At 35.0% G+C, this 21,824-nt stretch overlaps 1 protein-coding gene across 3 annotated transcripts; it reads right to left on the bottom strand.

Annotated features, from left to right (window-relative positions):
- Nucleotides 1-20: 20 nt before the first annotated feature.
- LOC122295840 (probable serine/threonine-protein kinase SIS8) lies at nucleotides 21-17,140 on the bottom strand. Of its 3 annotated transcripts, XM_043105091.1 has the most exons (14): nucleotides 16,758-17,140; nucleotides 15,810-16,587; nucleotides 14,263-14,700; nucleotides 13,205-13,308; nucleotides 11,628-12,859; nucleotides 11,470-11,510; nucleotides 9,777-9,845; nucleotides 8,687-8,787; nucleotides 5,816-5,894; nucleotides 5,611-5,709; nucleotides 5,449-5,517; nucleotides 4,257-4,306; nucleotides 3,978-4,154; nucleotides 21-482 (listed from the first exon to the last, which is right to left on the bottom strand). In XM_043105091.1, exons 2-14 carry the CDS (start codon nucleotides 16,293-16,295, stop codon nucleotides 365-367), a joined length of 3,063 nt encoding a protein of 1,020 aa, XP_042961025.1. In that variant the 5' UTR covers nucleotides 16,296-16,587; nucleotides 16,758-17,140; the 3' UTR covers nucleotides 21-364. The 3 variants fall into 3 exon arrangements, with proteins under 3 accessions (XP_042961025.1, XP_042961026.1, XP_042961027.1); XM_043105092.1 differs by lacking the exon at nucleotides 16,758-17,140 and having other exon boundaries at nucleotides 14,263-14,719; nucleotides 15,810-15,950; XM_043105093.1 differs by lacking the exons at nucleotides 15,810-16,587; nucleotides 16,758-17,140 and having other exon boundaries at nucleotides 14,263-14,396; nucleotides 14,477-14,620.
- Nucleotides 17,141-21,824: the final 4,684 nt, after the last annotated feature.

The raw sequence follows: 21,824 nt of genomic DNA, 5'->3' as shown, positions 1-21,824 counted from the left end.
CTACTTGATAGAACTCCACGTACGGCAAAAATTTCACGCATTGATTACTTTTCAGTTGATTTCTACAAACAAATACACAACCTTGCACTTGCCCAGAAAAGAAAAAACAATACACAACCTTGAGGATAGCTGCACCATGAAGAATACCAAAAGAAAAAAAGGAGTCGAGGAAAAAGAATCACAATCTCCAATTAGATTGAGTTTTGGGGTCATGATTTCCAGCCAATCACTCGCTCATGTCCCACAGTCCTAGGCTACCTAGAACTTGATCCCATATTTTTGCATTCCAATGAACAGAGTGAAAGGTTGTATACTTGTTCTTCTGGCCAGCCTAGCCTTCAGCAACTTGTGATGGCTGGGCCTTCTAGCGGCTGCTGCCTACGGATGCAGTTGGTCTGGAAACTTGAGAACCAGTTATTGGCTTCTGCAACGGCTTCAGAGCAGCCATGATCTCAGCAAACGTGGGTCTCAACTTTGGATCTCTAAAATATTAAATTGGGTCAATTGTCAGGAATCCATGAAAGAAATTTTGTAGTATATTCGATATGCTACAACATCCATGACAAACACAAAATGGAATCTCTTTACCACTAATTCACAACTTTAAGACTATAATCTTTCTCAACAAATATGGTACCATCATTACCTGTCTAGGCAACAGGTTTATTGTTTAATCAATTATTTTATAAGGAAGACATAGATATCATGTTTCACAGTTTCACGTACAAGATGGAGGTGGCCAAAAGTAGAGAGTTGAAGTTCCAAACATAATCCTAATGGAGACGAACACTACTAAACATGAAAGAAGTATTTTTTTTTTTTTTTTTTTCCTTCTTCTTTTCAAGAAAAGAATGCAAGAAAATATGCTTTTAACTAATTGGTAGCAAGAAATGGAACCAAAAAAAATATATATATATATATATTATATTGAATAACATTGGCAGCATTCTCAGCATGTATAGGACTCTGTATTGCGCGAAGTGGTGGTAGCTTACACGTGGGAAATTACTGTTGAAAATCAATATCATTTTCATATAACATAAAAGGTAGCATGTTGTTTCAGGGATAGAACACAAGATTGTATTGAAAATTACAGTGATTCCAAAAACAGACATTCAAGGGCAGGAAAAACAAATTCTTGGGTAGTAACAACTTGATAGGCAAGTAGAATCTTTAGAACTAAATCTTTTTTTTTTTGATCAGTTAGAACTAAACAAAATAATCAAGGGCATCTTATTTCCACAATATACAATCTGCGATAAGTAGTTTTATAACAAGGAGGGCGTAAGTACTATAGCAATTTGCCATGATTTTCTTAACACAATGGTTACTTAAACCCAAAGCAGAGATTGACGCATCAAGATGTGAGGTCATAGGTTTAACTAGTATGTCCATATTTAGAGCAATGGTTTGGTTCAAAACTCACACAAAATAGGAGAAAATATCTGTAAAATATGAAATAATGTTGCTACCAAGAAAGTAAAAGCTTAGGATTATATATTTAAAAAAAAAAATTGAAGAAGATGTGTATGGATTCAAAATAAGCATTAATCACCAATTAGTCTGTCAGTTCTATGCAAGTTTCAAAATTCTCACGTGGTTTCATAATTATTATAGATGGTACTCAAGTTTCACACATTTGCCAACAATTATCCTTCCATTCATCTGCTATCCAAAAACCTAAAGGAACACCATGTTAGACTTATTAAAAGCTCAACATGTGTCCTCAGCCATGTCAGCTCAGACCCAAGAATACAAGACAGCTCAGAAAATAAAAACATAACAAAGCTAAAAATAAAATCAGAACTAAAAAATTGAAAAAACAAATGAAAAAGTGGTGGGAACAAGACCCTACTGAGTGGTGCTGCCAAAGCGGGGAGGGGTTTTAGAGTACTTTTCCATTGCCTCAAATAATGGTAGGCTGACATTAGAAGAGAGAAAGATATAGGGGGGTGGAATTCGATGGGCTTCGCCTGCCTGGGAGCTCCTCAAGCATTCTTCTCAGGAAGGTGGGACCTATTCAGTCCATCCTCCTATCTTTTTCCCCCCTAAAGTCATCCTGTCATCCCCCCCTAGAACTGACAAGGAATCTATATTCATAAGGGGAGGGGAAGTGCTTTTATATTATTTTCTAGTTTTTTTAAGTTTACTGGAAGAAACTTAAAAATGACAAGGAATCTAAATCCATACGGAGAAGGGAAGTGTTTTATAATTTTCCAGTTTTTTTAAGTTTCCATTATCTGATGTGGCAGTCTTATACAGGTGGAAATGAGCTAACATGACTGAGCATACGTGTATAGCTTTTTAATGGATATGATATGGAGCTTCATTAGGTTTTTGAACATTTCAGGGACAGAAAAACATTTTTGACAAAATTGTAAAGCTTGAGTACCACCTATGATGCTTTATGAAATCCAATGAGTTAAAAAAAAAATCTAATATATACATGTAAACCAGAGAGACTATGGTATTTAACCCTTAAAATAAAGAGTTCCAAGCATTCAAAAAAATTATATAAGATTTTGTCATAATGTGTTTGTATAGTTGATTATTTTCTGAATTAATTTAAGATGCTATGGGACATAAAACAATAACAGTCAGGGGTTTAGGTTTGAAACCCGATGCTGCATAGCAATTGCATTTCGATGTAGGTACTTTGTTTTGCAGTAATATACTTTAGAATGGCACCCAAAAAGGCTTGTAACCCAAAATTGTTGATTTTTTTTTTTTTACACGTAAGTGTTTACTATTACATTACTTTTGAAATTCTAACTGTAGATCCAAAATTTTGGCTAGGACTTGATGACTTAGTTGATAACTTTGGATAGGACTAGGTGACTAAAATGATAAGGTTTATCCTATCATTATGTTTGTAATTTTGGATGAATGTAAAATAATTATTAATTTTATTTAGAACAATATTGAGTTTATCTAGAAGTCTTAGGAGTTGTTTAGATAAGTCGTTTATGTGAAATTCAAGTCCATAAAGATCTGCACTTATCCAGAACAGAAGCTGAACAGAAATCAATACTGAAGATAAGAGTTATCACAAAATGTCAGTAAACCGTCAGGAGATGTCTTCGCGACAGATTCTATCAATCAGCAAAATCCACTGAAACTGGAAATCTTTCCAGATTGTTTATTTAAAGGATCCTACTAGTTAGAATCAGCAGAGATTCAGATCTACATATCTTCTAGAGCACTTCCTAGTGATATTTTGGTAAGAAAATTCCTTGGAGAATTTTCATATTTTTATCTCGTTGAGTGTGATCAGGTTTCAAGTGTGAAGAATCGTTGATTAGATTTCAGCCACTGTAGTTCTAGGAGGAAAGGCAATATTTGAAAATTGCCAGAGGTTCTGACTGCTACTGCTATAGAAGACAAATTGGTCGTTTGTCTGGACAAATAAGAGAGTCAAGTTGCAAAGGTTTTGTAATTGATGATTACTTGTAATTGATCTTCAAATAATAAGATTGATTTTCTCGAGTTTGGCTGTCTCGTAGGGTTTTACCTTTAAAGACTTCTTTAAAGGATTTCCCTTCGTAACCAATCGTTATGTTATACAAGTTTGTTTATTTACTTCAAGTATTTGATTCATTTAATAATCATAATATTGAGATCCAACTAATTTGTTTAAGAAAATTGGTAAACAATTTCGTGGTTTTACAGGAATATATTGGGATCACTAACCATTGTAAACACAAATTAATTTGCATCTTTTTATATCCACAACCTGCCACCGCCTCAGGTTGCACTGTTTTCACTAGAAGCAAGTTATCCTGGATTTTAACAGTGTTGAATGTATATCAGTCCTACAAACAATACAACCTGGCATGCACTCCAATCAACAGGTTACTGGCGTGACTGTGGTTGAAGAGCAATGTTTAACGACCAAGGTAGGCCAACAAAAACCATTGGCGTTGGATGTTTTGAAACACTATGTAAATAGTTAAAATTATCAAACCAACAATACTTACGTCTGCCAGCATTTCTGAATAATATCCGCAATGGTAGGATCCATATCATTTGGAATGTCAAGACGCCGATGTTGAAATCCAACTGCACCAACAACTTGCATTGGGTTCATTCCCCCCCATGGTTGTTGCAACGTAGAGAGCTCCCACAATATGACCCCAAAACTATAAACGTCACACCTACATATCAAATTGATGTAATTATTTAAAAAGCAATCTATCCAGGGTCCAGTCCAAAAATAATACTAAAAGAACAGAGAGGAGGGAGAATAAATGGCTTACTTTTCATTGGCAGGTTCATTTCTTAGCACTTCTGGGGCCATCCACTCAGCCTGAAATATTGCAATACAAACATTAGCTTACTCAAAACATACTATCAATGGTTAGATACTAGCAACCCACGAAATACAAACAAGTCAATTATCAAAAAAGAAAAGCATAACACAAAGCTCTGAATTTGCTTTAATTAAAAAGATCAAAAGGGGCAATCCATGGACACAAGATCTATACAAGATAGCAACCTATCTAGAATTAGAAAAAGATACAAGAAAAACATGGAAATCAGGCCCATTAAAGGCTATAGAAGTTTTTGAAAGGAGGAGTGTTAAAAAAAAAAAAAAAAAAAAAAGGTCTTGAGCTCCTCTGTCATTCGTATATAGTCCTCAAAATTTCTCATTGATTTCCCACCAAACACACCATATGGGACAATTAGGCATAATTTCTCACACTATTTCCATCTTGGGAAACCCCATCTACAAGAGTCAAAAAGGTTCACTACCCTTTTAGGAATGACCCAAGCTATTACCAAAAGCAGACTTTGCCCAGCCTGTAAGCTTTATTTAATTTTTCTCCATTCCACGGAGACCAAAAGTATATGTCCTTCAAACATTTCATGAAAGCAGAATAAACCTTGAAATTCAGTCATGAATACACAATGTTGTAAGCACTAAGTCCAGATGATCTTACTGAATGAGGAGCTTTCGGTATAGTTCTCTCAGTGATTTTTTAAATTTGAGATAATATGTGTCAAGTTTATCACAATAAATTGATCAAATTCAGAATCAAAACAACAGAAAAGCAAAGTCCAATTCTCTGCACGTAATACGGAGGCATTTTCCTTGTCAAAAAAGATGTAGTGATCTCTTTCTTTTCCCTTAATCGCCACAATAAGATCTGCCAAATGTCTTGGTCCAGGCAACCAACAGGACAGTGTTCAAAACAAAATGCAACAGATGATCTACTAACAAGAAAAGAACAAAACTGAGTGCTTTACTATTGCTGGAAACACATAGGAGGTGATTACAAACTAGATATTATCAAGAAAAGAATATATCCAGCATTAAGACATGAATGTAAGTCTAGCCGGATGATTTACCAAAACAACCAGAACAATACACACACACACACACACACACACACACACACACACACATATCCATCACATTCATATCCATGAAAGTTTTCAATGGCTTACCGTTCCTGCAGTTGACCTTGAAGAAAGATATGTGCTATTTTTCATCCGTGATAACCCAAAATCGCAAACCTAAACAGTCACAGAATTTTACACCATGATCGGTTAGGCATGGAAGATACATTAAATGCATTCAGCATGATCAGTAATGAGGCAAGAGACCACCTTCACAACCCAATTTTTATCAACAAGGAGATTTGGAGATTTCAAGTCACGGTGTACTATTACGGGAGAGCAGTTGTGCAAATAATTCATTCCCCGTGCCTGAAAGTTCAATCATTCAAAGAAGACATTCTTTCTAGTAAAGTCATCAATTATAGCAAATTTCTGACTGAAACTGGGATAAAGGGCAAAAATTACTGAATCATACAGTATCAAGGGCCATCCTCAAGCGCCTTCTTTCATCTAATTGATTGTTAGGCCGGTGAATCAGCCTATACAAACTACCTCTGCAAAGCCAAAAAAAGGGGAAAAGGTTATATTCCAATTGACATAACAAACAAGACTCGAGAAATAACTTATCAAACAGAACATATTAGCTGTGGAAGCTCTTAATCAAAGAGAATCGTACTGAAAAAGTAAGCTCATGGCTCTAATTCAATTTTGGAAAGCAGATAAGAGATAAATTTGGTAAGCCATGTTTAGTTTCTTATTCATAAGGGCAGTGTATAAAAGCATGTTTCTTCCTTTTTATTTCTGAGAAAATTAGATGTATCTACTGTGGCAATTCTCTTCTTTTTTTCTTAATTTCTCCGTTTTTTTCAGTTGATAATCTTAGTTTGGTTTTGGGGAAAGATGGTGTCAATGGATAAAGCATTGTATTACAACTATCAGATTCTCAATCCTGGTCAATGGCACTACCGAAGGCTTCTTCAACAGTTCTCGGGGCTTGAGACAAGGGGGACCCTTTATCCCCACTTTTATTCATTTTAGTGATGGATGTGCTGAGTAGAATGTTGGAGGGGCTGGTGGACAGGGGCTTTATCTCGGGCTTCTCGGTGGGTAGTTCCTCGCATGGTAGCTTGACAGTATCTCATCTCCTTTTCACTGATGATACATTGATCTTTTGCAACCCAGACCCTGATCAGATTCGCTTATTGAGAGGCCTTCTAATTTGCTTTGAAGCTGTCTCTGGTCTTAAGGTGAATTTATCAAAGTCTGAAATAGTTCCAGTAGACTCAGTTTATAATTTAAGTGAAGTGGCTGCTATCTTGGGTTGCAAGGTGTCATCCTTGCCTATGAAGCACCTAGGACTTCCTTTGGGGGCTCCTCATAAATCCAAGGCAATGTGGGATGGGATTGTTGAGAAAATTGAACGCAAACTGGCGGGTTGGAAGAGAATTTATTTGTCTAAAAGTGGAAGAATCACACTTATCAAGAGTATGTTATCTAATCTCCCAACGTACTTTTTATCTTTATTTCCTTTGCCTGCAGGGATGGCAAATAGACTTAAAAATATTTTTCGTGACTTATTGTGGGGAGGATTAGAGGATGAGAAAAAATTCCATTACATTAAATGAGATAAAGTATGCACCCCCTTGTCTTGTGGCGGGTTAGGGGTAAGAAAATTTAGAACTTTCAACAAGGCCCTTCTTGGAAAATGGTTATGACGGTATCATCAAGAAGGACATGCTCTTTGAAGGAACATCATAGATGTTAAATATGGGAGCTTGTGGGGAGGTTGGTGCTCTAATGAAGTAAGAGGGGCTTATGAGTTTGGAAATTCATTTGGAATGGATGGGAAGATTTACTCGGTAATTTCAGACTTGAGGGGGGAAGGAGCATGCGAATCAGATTTTGGCATGATATTTGGTGTGGTAATGTTGCTTTGAAAAACGCTTTCCCATTTCTTTATAGGATTGTGTCAGATAAGGATGCCTATGTGGCTGATAATATGAGCATTTCCACTGATTCCCTGCAATGGTCTGTGAGATTCACTAGATCTATCAACAAGCTGAGAAAGTGTGACCTCTGCATAACAGATTTGTGCTCCATGTGCAAACACAAAAGTGAATCAACAGATCACCTACTTCTTCATTGCGAAGTAGTCAAGGCTTTATGGGATGAAATCTTCACTAGGCTTGGTCTTGCATGGGTATTGCCTAGGAGGGTGATAGACTTATTGTCATGCTAGAGAGGGATATGGGATAATCGTCACATTGCAGCTGTTTGGAAGATGGTGCCTCTATGCTTAATGTGGTGCACATGGAATGAAAGAAATGGTCGTTGTTTTGACAATAGGGAACGCTCTCCGCTCTGAATAGTTTTAGGGCCTTTTTCTTTCATACATTGTTGCTTTGGGCTTCTTCTATTGTATTGAATGGAACGAGTTTTAATGACTTTTACGCTACTTTCCGTAGCACGTAGTTTGTAATTAGGCTCTTTCTTGTATACTTCAAGTGTACTCGGGCTTTGCCTAATTATGTGGATCAATAAAATCTCTTACTTATCAAAAAAAAAAATTCTTGGTTTTTCAAAAATTCAGACGGTAACTATTTATGGGATTCTCCCCTCATATCCTGTATATTTGGGTCTCTGTTCATCAATAAATTATCCATATATAAAAAGGCACTACGATTTTTTTATTTTTGTTTGTGATAAAACAAACATTTTTTAATAAGAAATTTATTAAAACCACGTAATTAGGCATAGCCCAAGTACACACGAAGTATACAAGAGAAAAACACCTAATTACAAGCTAAAGCTGAAAAACAGCACAAAAGTCATTAAGACCGGTCCCATCCATTACAATAATCATAGCCCAAAGCAACAATGTATGAAAAAAGAAGTCTCTAATCCCTCCCACCGAGTGTGAAACAGCAGCAACAAGAAGTCTCTAATAAAGCAAACATGAAACAGCAGCAACAAGAACATACATAGAATTTTCAAGAAAATTGCACAAACTGAGAAGTTAAAGAAAATAAACTCAATGAAACAGATAAGAAAGTTTGATTCCAAAGTATAGTATTTCTGTGTAAACCAAACAAGAGCCCTCTTTGATGCCCTTTAAGTAGTTACATGTGTGAACATGTGCACGTTTGTGTCTACACAGGTGTGTTCTGTGATCAATGCCAGACAAGGAAAAGGTTTTCTGTGCACTATCGCAGCAAAAGCATTCTGACAAATAGCCCAGTACAGGTAACAGGTTTTTGTCAGAAGTTACGGTATCGCACACATTGACTTCCATATATTTGTGACTAATATTATATCACAATTATGGTTAGAACAAGTGTTTACATACCTGGGAAGAAATTCAGTGACAATTGAAAGATTTGGGGGACGGGTTACCGCTCCCATGAAGAGCACAACATTGGGATGCCTGAGTCTTTTCATTAACAAGACCTTGCAATTCAAACAGCAAGTAGAACAAATGATTTCAAAACAAACCTTCACCTAGTTGGAGATAAAAAAATAAAAAATAAAATAAAATAAAATTGACAGCTAGCAAACGTTTAATAGGAAAGGAATACTTCTAGGCATGTCCATGAGGGGAGAAAGAGCTGGGCATTAAACAAAGAAAGGTACATTTCCAAATTCCACATGAGGATCCAGACAAATATGTCATCCCTTAGATTTTGATGAGTCAAGCATATGATAAGTTCAAACAAGGTAATTAGGGGCAAGGAAAATTTTGACAGCACATGCATGCTGATAGCTGAACTGGCCAGAGAAATAACTCATTATTTATCATACTTTAACATGATCTCCTGAGTCAATCATCAATTGATAGAATTTATCATTAATAATGGATTCACCACAGTTAAATGAGTGTTCAAGAAGGGCAAATACAATGAAAGAAAGATTAATTCCTGGGAAGCACAGATATCGCAAGAAAAGAATAAACAAATAAATAAAGACCCATATGTGTCATGCATACAGCAGGATAAGGTGGGATATAAGGTGGCTTGGACAAGGCACAGATACATTTCGTAAAAAATTATTTTTCTTGGCAAAAATCAGGCTGTGTACATCAAAGAGGATACATTGTCAATTCTACAAACCCCCCCCCCCCCCACAAAAAAAAAAAAAAACCGTAGGTGTATTTGTTCTTTTTAATAAAATTTAAAACACGAAGTCCACTTTTTCAGATAATTAAGTTTAGAAAGACATGGCAATGCATAAGTTTCACTTAAGCTTCTGAGACTATTCAGGAACTAAAAAGCAGATCTTGTTTTTGAGTCCAGATAACTCTAACAAGGTTTGATATTTTACTTGTGCAACCACCACATGGAAGCAGTGTTAGAGCCAAAATGCTGAATGCTGAAGTACCACCGGTAATCTATTCATGAGAAACAAGCAAAGACATAAAGAAAGGGGAATGCAGATTGCACCTCACTTTTGAATTCCTCAAGTGCTTGACCATAAATATCTTGGTCTAGAAACCTCTTCACAGCCACTTCCTATGGAACCAAAGAGTGAATAAAAATAACATATAAAGCTTCCAAAGAAATGCAAGCAACAAATCTTGAAACAACCAGAAGACAATGAAATATGGCTAGACAGTTGATGTTTCTATCACAAACTATACAATTAAAGAAACACACAAAAACAGAGAAGATAATCATGTGCCATTATGCATTTCTGGAATAGGAAAATGGGTGACGATGATCTGGGCTTCAAATATGTAAACAGGGTCCAAGAACACCTCAATAATTCAATCACGGCTAAACCTTCTACAACTTAACTCAGATAAACGAACACAATGAAAGGAGATGAAATAAGCGAAGTTCAGTGTATCCTATGCTAATTAAAGATGACAGCATACTCGTGGATTTCAAGCCATACTATTGCGAAAGGAAGTTGTAGGCTTTTAACTCACATATAAAAGAAGAGCAGTACTATTTTAAGGCATTTACACCACACGCCATCCACATGGCATAATTTGATTTTTGCGACTCAAATTTATCTTTCAAATCAAATTATGCCCATGTGGATGGTATGTGGTGTAAAGGCCTTCAAATAGAATTATTCATAAAAGAAACAATGACCCTTGTTGTTTTGATAATTATCTACCAATGGATTAGAATCATTAATAAGATTCTTTTTCAGTCATTTTACTACCTATACAAAACACAATAATCATGGATTTCAAGCCACACCATTAGTCTTTACACCTGAAGCATAACCAACTTCCTCAGGGAAAATTTCAAAAAATAGAAAGGAAAAGGATTAGACCCAATATACTTAACATGTCACTCAAGAAGTGCTAACATGGTGCAGGGAGAAGAGGACAGAATGTTGTGGAAACACGCTGAAAATTCAATTTTCTCTGTCAGCTCTTATTATAGAGTGCAGACGTGTCATTGTGTCAATCAATTTCCTTGGAAGTGCATTTGGAAATCCAAGGTTCTGACCAAAGTTTCTTTTATCTGCTGGTTGGTGTCACTCGGGAAGATTCTAACAATGGATAATTTGAGGAAGCGGGGTATACTGGACGGGTGTTATTTGTGCAAGAAAGATGGGGAGTTGGTTGATCATTTGTTTCAGCATTTTGAGGTCGCAAAGACTTTTTGAGATGAAATTCTCAGCAGGTCGGGTATTGCTTGGGTGATGCCCAAGAGAGTGGTGGATCTATTGGCTTCTTGGAAAGGATCTATGGGCAGCCATCACATTTCTGATATTTGGAAGATGATACCTATATGTCTAATATGGTGTTTGTGGCTAGAAAGGAATGGACGCTGTATTGATGACAGAGCTCGCTCGTTGGGAGAATTTAGGAGTTTTTCTTTCACACTCTTTGTTTTTGGGCGAAAACTCTTGTACTAAATGGGGGATTCTTTAAATGTTTCCTTTTTAGACTTTCCCAGTTCCTAGTTTCATAGCTTGTATTTAGGCATTTCTGCTTATATACTTCTTGTGTACTTCGGCTATGCCTATCTACTTGAATTAATAAATTTCTTATTACTTATAAAAAAATACTTAACATGTCTGAAACCAATGCAAAAGGAAAGGATTAGACCCATAGTATACAACAGAAACACAAAAATGCACCGCCATCATTCAGGGTCTACAGGGAAAACTCACAGTTCCGTGCCAGTCTCCACGATATACCTCTCCATATGATCCTGCCAAACAAAGTATGAACCAAAAAGATGAAATTACACAGGTGGAAAACCATATGCACTTATAATTCTTTATATGAGAAGTACATGAACTTGATGGGATAATGCACTGGTAAATACCAAGTCCGATACGCTCACCCAACGTGATTTCCTCCCATGAAATCTCGCATTCAGCAACTTCATCCAATGCACTATCAGATTTGGTGCTATCATTACCTGCTGATCCATCCGATATTCTCTCGCCTTCTAAAATGGCTCCAGATTGATCATTATGCCGGTCACCATAACCACATGGATCATAACGAGCAACATCTGCATCTCCATCACTTCTTGCAACCTGCTCATACTGCTTGCTAACAGCTGCAGATGTTGCTACCACAGCTGCAGCAGTAGCAGTGGCAGCAGCTGCTACAGGAAGTTCAAGATTGGACTCAATGCTTGACTTTGCTGCAGCAACTACCATTGATGATGCAACAACAGCTGCTGCTGCTGCTGCAGCAGCAGCAACAGGTACATTTTTTGTATATTTCACATGAGCTGCTTCAGATTGTGATGGGATAGGGCTCGAAGTTACTTCCCCCGTATCCAGATGACCAGAGGAAATATGTGCTTTAGAGTGCACTCTGTGGGGAGGCAAAGGAGGCAAAAAGTAAGCAGGACCAAGATCTTCTTGACCTTTGAATCCTTGGTTTCCACTCCCCTGCTTATTGTCATCCTTATCTTTAGTCGGAGACTTTGCCTCAACTGCCAACACATCTAACTGCTCCTGATAGATTTCAGTAAACAAGTTCGGAGGAGCAACAACACCACTCTCAAGTAGCACATCATGAAGTTTCTGAGCCAATTGTGGATTCTCTTTGGCAGCATCGATCATGTATTGTGAAACATCTTTTACTTTCATTCTACGTACTGCAGGGGAGCTAACACCTTCAGTCCAAGAAGGAGATCTTGCACGAATGTAAGAATGACTAGACTTGCCAGGATTCTCCTGCACTGGCACTTTCTCTAAATTGGAGGGAGATATAAAATCATCGGGAGATGACTTGTGCTCTTCCTCACTTTTAGTTGGGCTGATTATATTTGCAGAAGAAGTTAAATCACCTGTGTCCTCAGTTTCCTTTACTAAAGCAACTGAATTGCTGAACCTAGACCTCTTGTCCGATGTCCCAAAGTCTGACTGTTCTTCCAATGAACTCCCAATCCCACTGCTTGAAGAGGCCATATAAGAGAAGTCAATGTCTCTGGACAAAGGACTTGCAGGATAGAAAGATTCACCATATTCTATATGTGACCCAGCTGTATCAGATGGAATGAGTGTGCCAGGATCTGCCATTAAATCAACAATGTACTCCCTGAAATTCACATTATCCACTTCTCAGAGACATATGAGGCTTTGATCCCAAAATGAAATCCTAAAAAATACTAAATGGGGGAATTTTCTCCTCTGAGATCACTTTCAGCAGTAACTCAAAATATCAGAAAAAAATGCAACACATTCACAAACTAGATTCTAAAACAATCATATAACAGCATTACAAGCTGTACAAATTAACTGTGTGAGAAAGAAGAACTAGAGCAACTTGTCTATGCATAGTGATATCATCTTTCAGAGAACAGAAAATAGGAAAAAAGAAAAAACCCTGAATGTTCCTACTGACTTGGCTTCATCACAAAAAATAAACTAATACCAAATATACCTTTCATCATCGATCTTTACAAAGTTCATAGCCACGTCATCAGAACCCGTGTATTGCTGTCCTTTCACCAACCGGCACGGCAAACCCACGCTATCCGCCAAAACCTACATAACCACAGAAAATTTTGAAGTGAAGCAACTAGAGGAAGACTAGGATTCCGTACAAGGAAAAGTGATGGCATGATAACCCCAGCACTTCTCATAATGCAGCTGGGCCAAAAGTATTAACTGGGTTAAACAATGAAAGACTGGTTCAGCAACAAGGATGACAGGATGTAAAATCACTTGTGATCACCAATTATCTGACAAGCCATCTCTAAGATGATTCACATATTGATTATTGGACAAGCCATTTATCCAGATATGGATCTATGCAGTTCAGAGGCAGATCCACTGATAGTTGAAATGTTGTCATATGCATAGTTCAGAGGAAAATTACAGCAAAGGAAAAGCATTAAATATACACAAAAGAAGAAGTTACTCCTTATTTCACACTAGTTATTTTTCTAACTAACTATGTGTCAGTGTCCGAATTCTTAAGAGGGATGACCCGCATTATGCAATATTTCAAAACTATAAAAAGGGGTTTGTCCATGTAACCATCGGATCCTGTAACCAGGCCTCCATGGGAAAAGCATCTGACTTGGAATGGACCAGGAAAGCATTTATAAAGTGAACAAAAGAAGTATATGAATATCTGTGGCAACATGAAGAATGTGATCATGTGATTGCATAGAAATCCTCCTTGTCCGTCATCTCCAATCTGAGGTACATCCATCCTTCAAAATGGCATATCATTTTGCTCAATCATAACTAAGTGACGAACACAAATTTGATCAGAAAGGAAGACAAAAGTTGATATGATTATATCATCAGTAAGTACTGAAAGTGTGGCCACACAAAGGGAAACCAAGACCAATAATCTTGCATAGAAGTTTCTTGTCAAAACCAACAAAAGGAAATTCAAAAATGGGAATCAATGGTTCCCACGTTATATTCAAACCCGTAGTGCCATTGCAAATTGGGTTTTAAACCATTAAGAAAAGGCCAAGAATGTACCTTGAACAACAATGCACGGTGACGAGCCAATCCAATTGTTAGAGAACCAAGTGGCAAAACCATGCTACCGAGGGTTGCTTTCAAACTGTAAATAAGACTTTGCCATGCTCTCAACATGCTTTCAGGATCCCCAACTGGTCCACCCATATAGTCAGCAACTAAAATAGCAAGCTTTCTCACCAAATTACTACCTACAAAAACGAGAGAATTGGACCTTGATTTGACAGCTAGCTCTAGAGCCCTCTGCTCAAGCTTCAACAAATTAGCATCAGCAGCCCTATTGACCAAAACTGCTTCCCAGGTGACTCTGTCTGACACTGGTGTTCCTTGCAGATCAACTAAGGAAGGCATTCTTTCTGAGGTTGATTCAGCCATAACTCCATACAGGTCATAGAATCCATCCAGGATCTTGTCATCATAACTAAGTGAATTGTAATTCTGTGAAGCATGGATAAATCTACGATATGAGATAGGTTAGAAAAGAATAAACATGAGACAGATATGAGAGGGAAAAAAACTGATCCAGTTTACTTAATTAGTCTCTGATTTATCAAAAAATAGATATATCAAGCACTCGGCATATATAGAAATAATTTATAAACTATAATAAAACAAAAAAAAAAAACTGTTAAATTTCCTTTATCCCGTGTATTTTATGTTGAATTATGACCTAGTAAGTATGCTGAAATAAGTTGATTACACAAGTTGGTAACACCTAAATAGAACTGTCATGTAGTTTTTCAATTGTGCAGAAAAGCAAAATGCAGGAAGAATGACTACTTGCTAATTATACTGCAGTGGCAATGGAACATCAATTAAAGAAATGGTAGTAGGGCATAGATTTCCTGATTTCAACAATTTGTTGTCATCTTACACGGCATTGCCATAAGAGAAACCTTGGAGCTGAATAGTGAAAGTACAATTACGAAGAAAAATGCACATGGACCAGAAAAGAATATACACAAGCATATAAGCATATGGATTTATAATCAAATGTATTCAAGACTCTGCCACAGTTATTAAGCCTTAACTGTTGAAACATTTTACCGAAAAGCACAAGAGTGTCCTAAACATATAGCTCAACAACTAGTAGAACCCATTATAAAAGGGAGATTCATATACAGCTAACTTGCTCTACCCTGCCTAGGCTAACACTTGCAAAGCAGCTTTACCGTGACACTCAACAAGATTGCTTACACTGTCAGAATCCGACTAACGTTAATTTGACTGAAATTTCACTCTTCTTACATTAATAGGATTGAAGAACAGGGATCGTAGGAGCTACAAGGGCGACAATGACACCTTCCCAAATCTTTTTTTCCTATTTTCCTTGACAGCCCTTCGAATATTATGTTGAAACCATCCGGTATATCGAAAAGCATTTTCTGGCAACGTATCACTTGATATGCTACATGTTAGTGGGCTACACCCCAAGCAATTTAAGAGCAGACTTTATTTAATGGTAGGATCAAAAGCAAGTGTCGCCCTTACAAATACTCATGATGTATTGTGATATCATAAGAAATCAGAAGAAGGCTCAAACTTACCCAGTATCGATAGGCGACAACTTCAGCCGGAGTATTATCAATGGCACAAGAGCCCAAACTTATCTGCTTTACAGCCTCGATCTGAACTGCCTCAGGATCCTCCCTGGCACTTAGTTCCAAAGCCAGTTGTATCTGATACTCTTCCTCTATATCAGGATCCCTCGAGTTACTTGAACCGGAATCAGGCCTCGCTCCATCCAAAACAGCTTCTAACTCACCAGGGCTAGCCAAATCAGACGGTTCCATTTTTTCTCCCCTTGACACATTCGAAGAAGACGGGGGGCTTGGACTACCTCTATTAGCAACCGAGTTCAACCAACCCGAGAGCCCCATAAGGGGTTTATGCTCAGGATTATGATGGGACCGAGAGTGCAAAAGCCTATCAGGGGACCCTTCATTAGAATTGTTGCCCTTCGATGTAGTAGATCCATCTGCATCTTCCGATTGATTGGACATGATATGAAGCTTCTTAAGAAGGTTCTTCATAATATTTCGATTCAGCAAGCTGAAGTTTTGAATGCTAAAGAAATAAAAATCTGGTCACAAAGCTCACCATTGTCTTTGGGCAAGCATGAAACCTTAATCACTATTACACCGCAAAAGTAGAGTTCAAACGAATACAAAAAGCTCATTTTTTCCAACATCCCTTACACCCCACAAGTGACCCCAAACCAACCTCTCAAATCCAAAATCCGAAACAACCATCATAAGCAATAGCCAGTAAAGCTTGCAAATTACCAAGACGATCCAGATGCTTGAATTGGAAGCTTTCACACTCCTGAAAGAATGAAAAAGACTACGTGTTGAAGACAACACAGAATCAAGTATTATGCAAGATCGAAGAGAGCTCAAACTATAACAATATCAGAACTTTGATGTATTATGACCTTCAAGAAGCAGAACAAGGAAAAAAAGTGAATATCCCAGATTAAAAAAACTGGATCTTACTTGGATACAGAGAACAAGAACGCATAGAAAAGAGAGAAGCGTCTCTTGGGGAAGTTTGAAAAAGGGGCAGGTAACACAGGCTGAGACAGCAAAGACCAGCAAGTGGGAGAGTAGGACCTCATAAAAGAATGACCCACTTGAGCTGAGAGGTTGAAGGATTTCACGGTCCCAGGAAAAGGTTAAATTGGTGGGAAACACAACCAACTGGCTCTTCTCTCTGTCTCTCAGCTCCGAGTCTCTAGCTAGAGACGGCATGACTTGGGAAACTTTCGTGGGTGAACTGCACAGGAATGGAATATTAAAATGGGCAACTTGGCCAGGCAAAATCATTCTCTGCGACTCACAAGTTTCAACTTTCGCTATTTCGAGCAAAACTTATCTTGTCCAGCGTAAACGCTTCTGTAATCCATTGAAGAAAATAACTCAATCCGTATTTGAAAGAAATAAAATATCCATGTACTACTTCTCATTCAAACTTATATTCCAGATGATATGATTTGATATTATTCATTAATTATTTAATTTATTATTTTAAAAATTAACCTATGGTTGATAACCATATTAGCATTATGTGACAAAAATAATGTAAGTGCTATTATATAGATCAAAAAATTTCTCTCCTTAATAATGTGAGAACATAACATTCTACAACCTTTCTAAATCCTATGTTCACACCAACTCATTGTATGATACAGACTTGATGGTAGCAATATCTTTCCTAAGAAATACTTTATACTCATAAAAGAATTATATAAAAATAATTCTACAAATTGATATGACTTGATGCAATACGTCATATTGTAAAATTACTTTTAGTATAAAATATATCTAACAGATCACGTCAAATTACGTCAATTTATAAATTTATTTTTATATAATATCTTTTAACTGTAGCAGTCATCATCCATGACACGTTACATCGATTGATACTAATTATTACGATGGAGGAAGAATTGAGATCATATTTAGATTTATAGATTAATCAAAATTACAATTAGTATTCATTATAATCATTACAAATGTGAACAAATTTTTCTAGCTACATCGTGGAAATTGAAGCTGCCTTTATACACCTAACTTCATGTTGAAAAGAAGCTAATTTTCGTGAAAAACGTGCTTATTATTTAATTACATAAAACTATAAAGTATATATATATATATATATATCACAAAGAATTCAAAGCATTCAATTGCCATGAGTCATGACTAAGTTTTTAATGTTATGACTCATGAATCCTGTTTTTATGAAGGTTTGGTTTTATTTTTGTGGGAAAAATAAAAATTCAAGCACAAGAATTAAAAACAGTTTATAATTAATTGTTAATATTTAATTGTTGACCATTGGTTGGGGTGTATTGGATTTGTATGTGGAAATATGAAACCTGCCAAATAAATGCAATGACTTTTTGTTTTATGAGTAGCTCTACAGCCACAGGATCTGGATTCAAATTTGGGTCTCGATATATGTAAAAAAAAAATTATATATTTTTAAAATAAAAATAATAAAATTCATAATATAAATAAAAAATATTTATTTAATTATTAAATAAATAATAATAATAATAATCGAAAGAAATACTCGAGACTCATTATTAAGATTCTAAATATTTCTCATTTTTTATTTATTTTTTCCCATCAAACCGACAAATGACAATGACTTAAGATACACTTTTTCAAAGCCTTAACATGTTTTGATTCTCTAAAAATGATTACTCAGAGCATACTTTCATAAATTCATGAATCCTTAAAACCAATTATTAGGTTAAAGTGAATATTTTCTTATTTTCTTTTTTCCAAATTATGATAATATAAAGAAAAGTACTGATCAGGATAAAAGGAACAAGAATATATGTATATATATGTGCACACTTTTCTTTTATCTTTTGTCTTATTCTGGTGCCTTGATGAACAGGGATCATGGGGTGCTTTCTCAACCCCTTGAAGCTACTTTAATTTATAGTGACCCTAGAAAACTTCTCTACCTATCAAGATTTATATTTCATTTGTTTAATGGAAACTTTATATTATATAGTATTCCAATAAAGGGTTGGGTACTCAAAATTTGGGAAAAGGATATTCTGATCAAGCAACAAGTCAAGATGTGGCCAAAGGCATGTGACCTGGCATAACATCCAAGCCTCCAAAACGGAGGTATTGGATTCGATCCCCCTCCCTTAATGTATAAAAAAAAATAAGTCAAAATGTAGAGATGGGTACCATTAGGGCTCTTTGGATAGTGAGACAATACAATATAGTTTTAAATTAAAGTTAAAAGTTAAATAAAATATTATTAAAATATTATTTTTAATATTTTTATTATTTTAAAATTTGAAAATATTGAATTGTTTATTATATTTTATGTAAAAATTTATAAAAAATTATAATGATGAGATGAGATAATTTTTAAATCCAAACAACCCTTAATCAAGCAGTATAAAAATATTCAAGAATTAAAAACTAATAACTTTGTCATCTTTACAAATACTATTTATAAACACGCGTAAGTAATTATGATTTAAGTAATTAATATATAAAATTATTAATTAAAATTTGTCACATCAGTATGATTAAAAATTATGATTTTTTTAGAAAATTAATTATAATTAAAAAAAAAACATGATCTTGGATAAATAGAGAACAAAAGATGCTCATCATGTTTTTTTTCTCTTCTTTTTGTCATTTCTTCTTTCTTTCCGCCATCATTTCTTTTCATTTCTTTATTTTATTATAAAGAAAGATTTCTTTCTTTAAATGGGGAGAAGGGTTTGGTTTGACCACCTTTGTTATTTAAAAGAGGTGTTCCTCTGTTGTCTGTATATACATACATGAATATGCTAAAAAGTTTTTGGTAAAGCAACTACTAAGTATCTTTGCCTTGCAGATGCTTCATCGTCATGCATCTCTTTTCCTTTTTTTTGTTAGTTTTTTTTTTTTCAAATTTTCCTTTCTCAAAAATGAAAATTTCTTTTTTTTTTTTTAAATCAATTTAATTTATTATGAAAAATACTTAATCTATAAAATAATTGACAAAAAAAATTTATAAACTGACGTAAGTTGTAAAAGTATTTACTAAAAATGAAAAGGAAATGAATAAGATCATAGACGATGCACGGGACCGGAGTTTACTCTTAAGGGGTGAGTCTGAAAATCTCCACCTTGGAGAGAATCTCCGACATTAAAAAAAAAAAAAAAATCTATGGAAGTGCATCATATAATATTAGGAAAATACTATTCTTACCACTACTTTTCACTGCTAGATTCTACCGCTGTGATGTTTTTATTTTTTTTTATTATTTTTTTTTACTTAATGATTAAGTAAATATTTTTTTAATAATATTAAGAATTTTTTTATTTTTTTAAAAATATTTAAATATATTAAAAAAATACATGTAAAAAAATACAAAAAAATAAAAAAATTTCCAAACCATTAGCGGGAGCCCCAGCGAGCTCCCAGCAGTGTGTGTAGCACCGCCCATAATATTATTATGATATGGGCTCCACAAAGTAAATTTATCTCTTAATTTCTCTCCCTTGCCAAAATTATTCACATGGGAGACAGTGGGGTCAAGGTATAATTATATAGTTTATGGATTTCTTTCTGACTTTCTTAACTTTTATATATATATAAGAACAATATCATGTAGTATGGGATACCATCACAGGGCATGTGCCTTTCTGCTACAATGCCCCGTAGTCAAGATATTCACATCTCTAAGCATCCCTTTCTCTTTTAAGTAATATGTACCACATATAGCACAGTATCTTATGTTGGTATACATTTCTTTTTGAAAAATGCCATTATTCGTTTGAATTCCATCACTATCAGTTGAGCAGTTTACTTATAAAATCACTTAAAACATATCATATTAATCAAAAGAATTATTTTATTCTTAAGTCAATGTGTAAATTAAGCTTATTATTTACATCACTTAAATAGTAAAATATATTTTTCAAATCAAATTATATTATGTAAATAGTGTGTAATATAGAGGCTAGTAATCTAATTAAAATGATTGTAGATAATAAAAAATTTAAAAAAATTATATTCACAAGAGTGTAAATAGCACACTTGGCAAAGTGCTTTATATCATAATTTAATTTTTTTTTAAAAAAAATTTAAAATTTGAATTTTACCGTATAAATTATGTAAATAAGATGTTCTATACATGACCAGCTTGTAAATATAATAACTCTAGAAATTAAGATTAAAGATGATATTATTCTTTCTTTTTTTCTTTTTTCTTTTTCATCCTATATATATATATATATATATATATATATATCTTGCATCTCTTTAACAATACAGTTGATTCAAAAACCTACTTCATATTTACAGTAATGTTAGGTACAAGTCTCAATTAGATAAGACACATACAAGCTTTTCGTAAAAAAGCAGATCCCACTAATAAATAATAGTTTTTTTACGGTACTTTTTTTTTAAGACGTGGTCCACTTTTTTGCAAGAGCTTGCATAGATATTGTACAAATTATTTCTCTTATATTTAACTATTTCAAAACCTTTGCCAAAACTATTCCAATTACCTTCTTTTACCCTAATTAAGTAGATAGATCAAAATGTGAAACTATGGTGGGGTTTCATGTGCATGAATATATATATATATATATATATATATTTATATAATAGCCATTTTAACGTGTTTCTTGCATGAGAGACGTCAAAGCTAAGCATGCATGCACAGATAAGCATCAAAGGATAGAAATATAATCATCTCTTGAGTTGGTTGTTTTGTCTTTGAAGGAAACCAAATGAGAAAATTCCGACCTTGCTTATGGAATATATATTTATATATATAGAAAATTATTAAAAATTGCTATTGATTTTGGATAAGTCTCTCGATCAAAATTAAGGAAGTCAACCTTGCATTCACATTAATGAAAGAGAAAGCACCCATACCCTTATGACGATCAATGAATTGAGTATACAAGAAAATTTGGCACCCTAACGCACATTTTCTATACCCACGCAATCAAAGTGGACGGATATCTTGATTTAAGATACGCGTATCATATATTATGAGTTATGTTAGATATAATTTTAGAGTGTAT

This window comes from Carya illinoinensis, chromosome 15 (genome assembly GCF_018687715.1).
Source record: "Carya illinoinensis cultivar Pawnee chromosome 15, C.illinoinensisPawnee_v1, whole genome shotgun sequence".
Classification (NCBI taxonomy): domain Eukaryota; kingdom Viridiplantae; phylum Streptophyta; class Magnoliopsida; order Fagales; family Juglandaceae; genus Carya; species Carya illinoinensis.
This window is presented reverse-complemented; position numbering and strand designations above follow the sequence as displayed.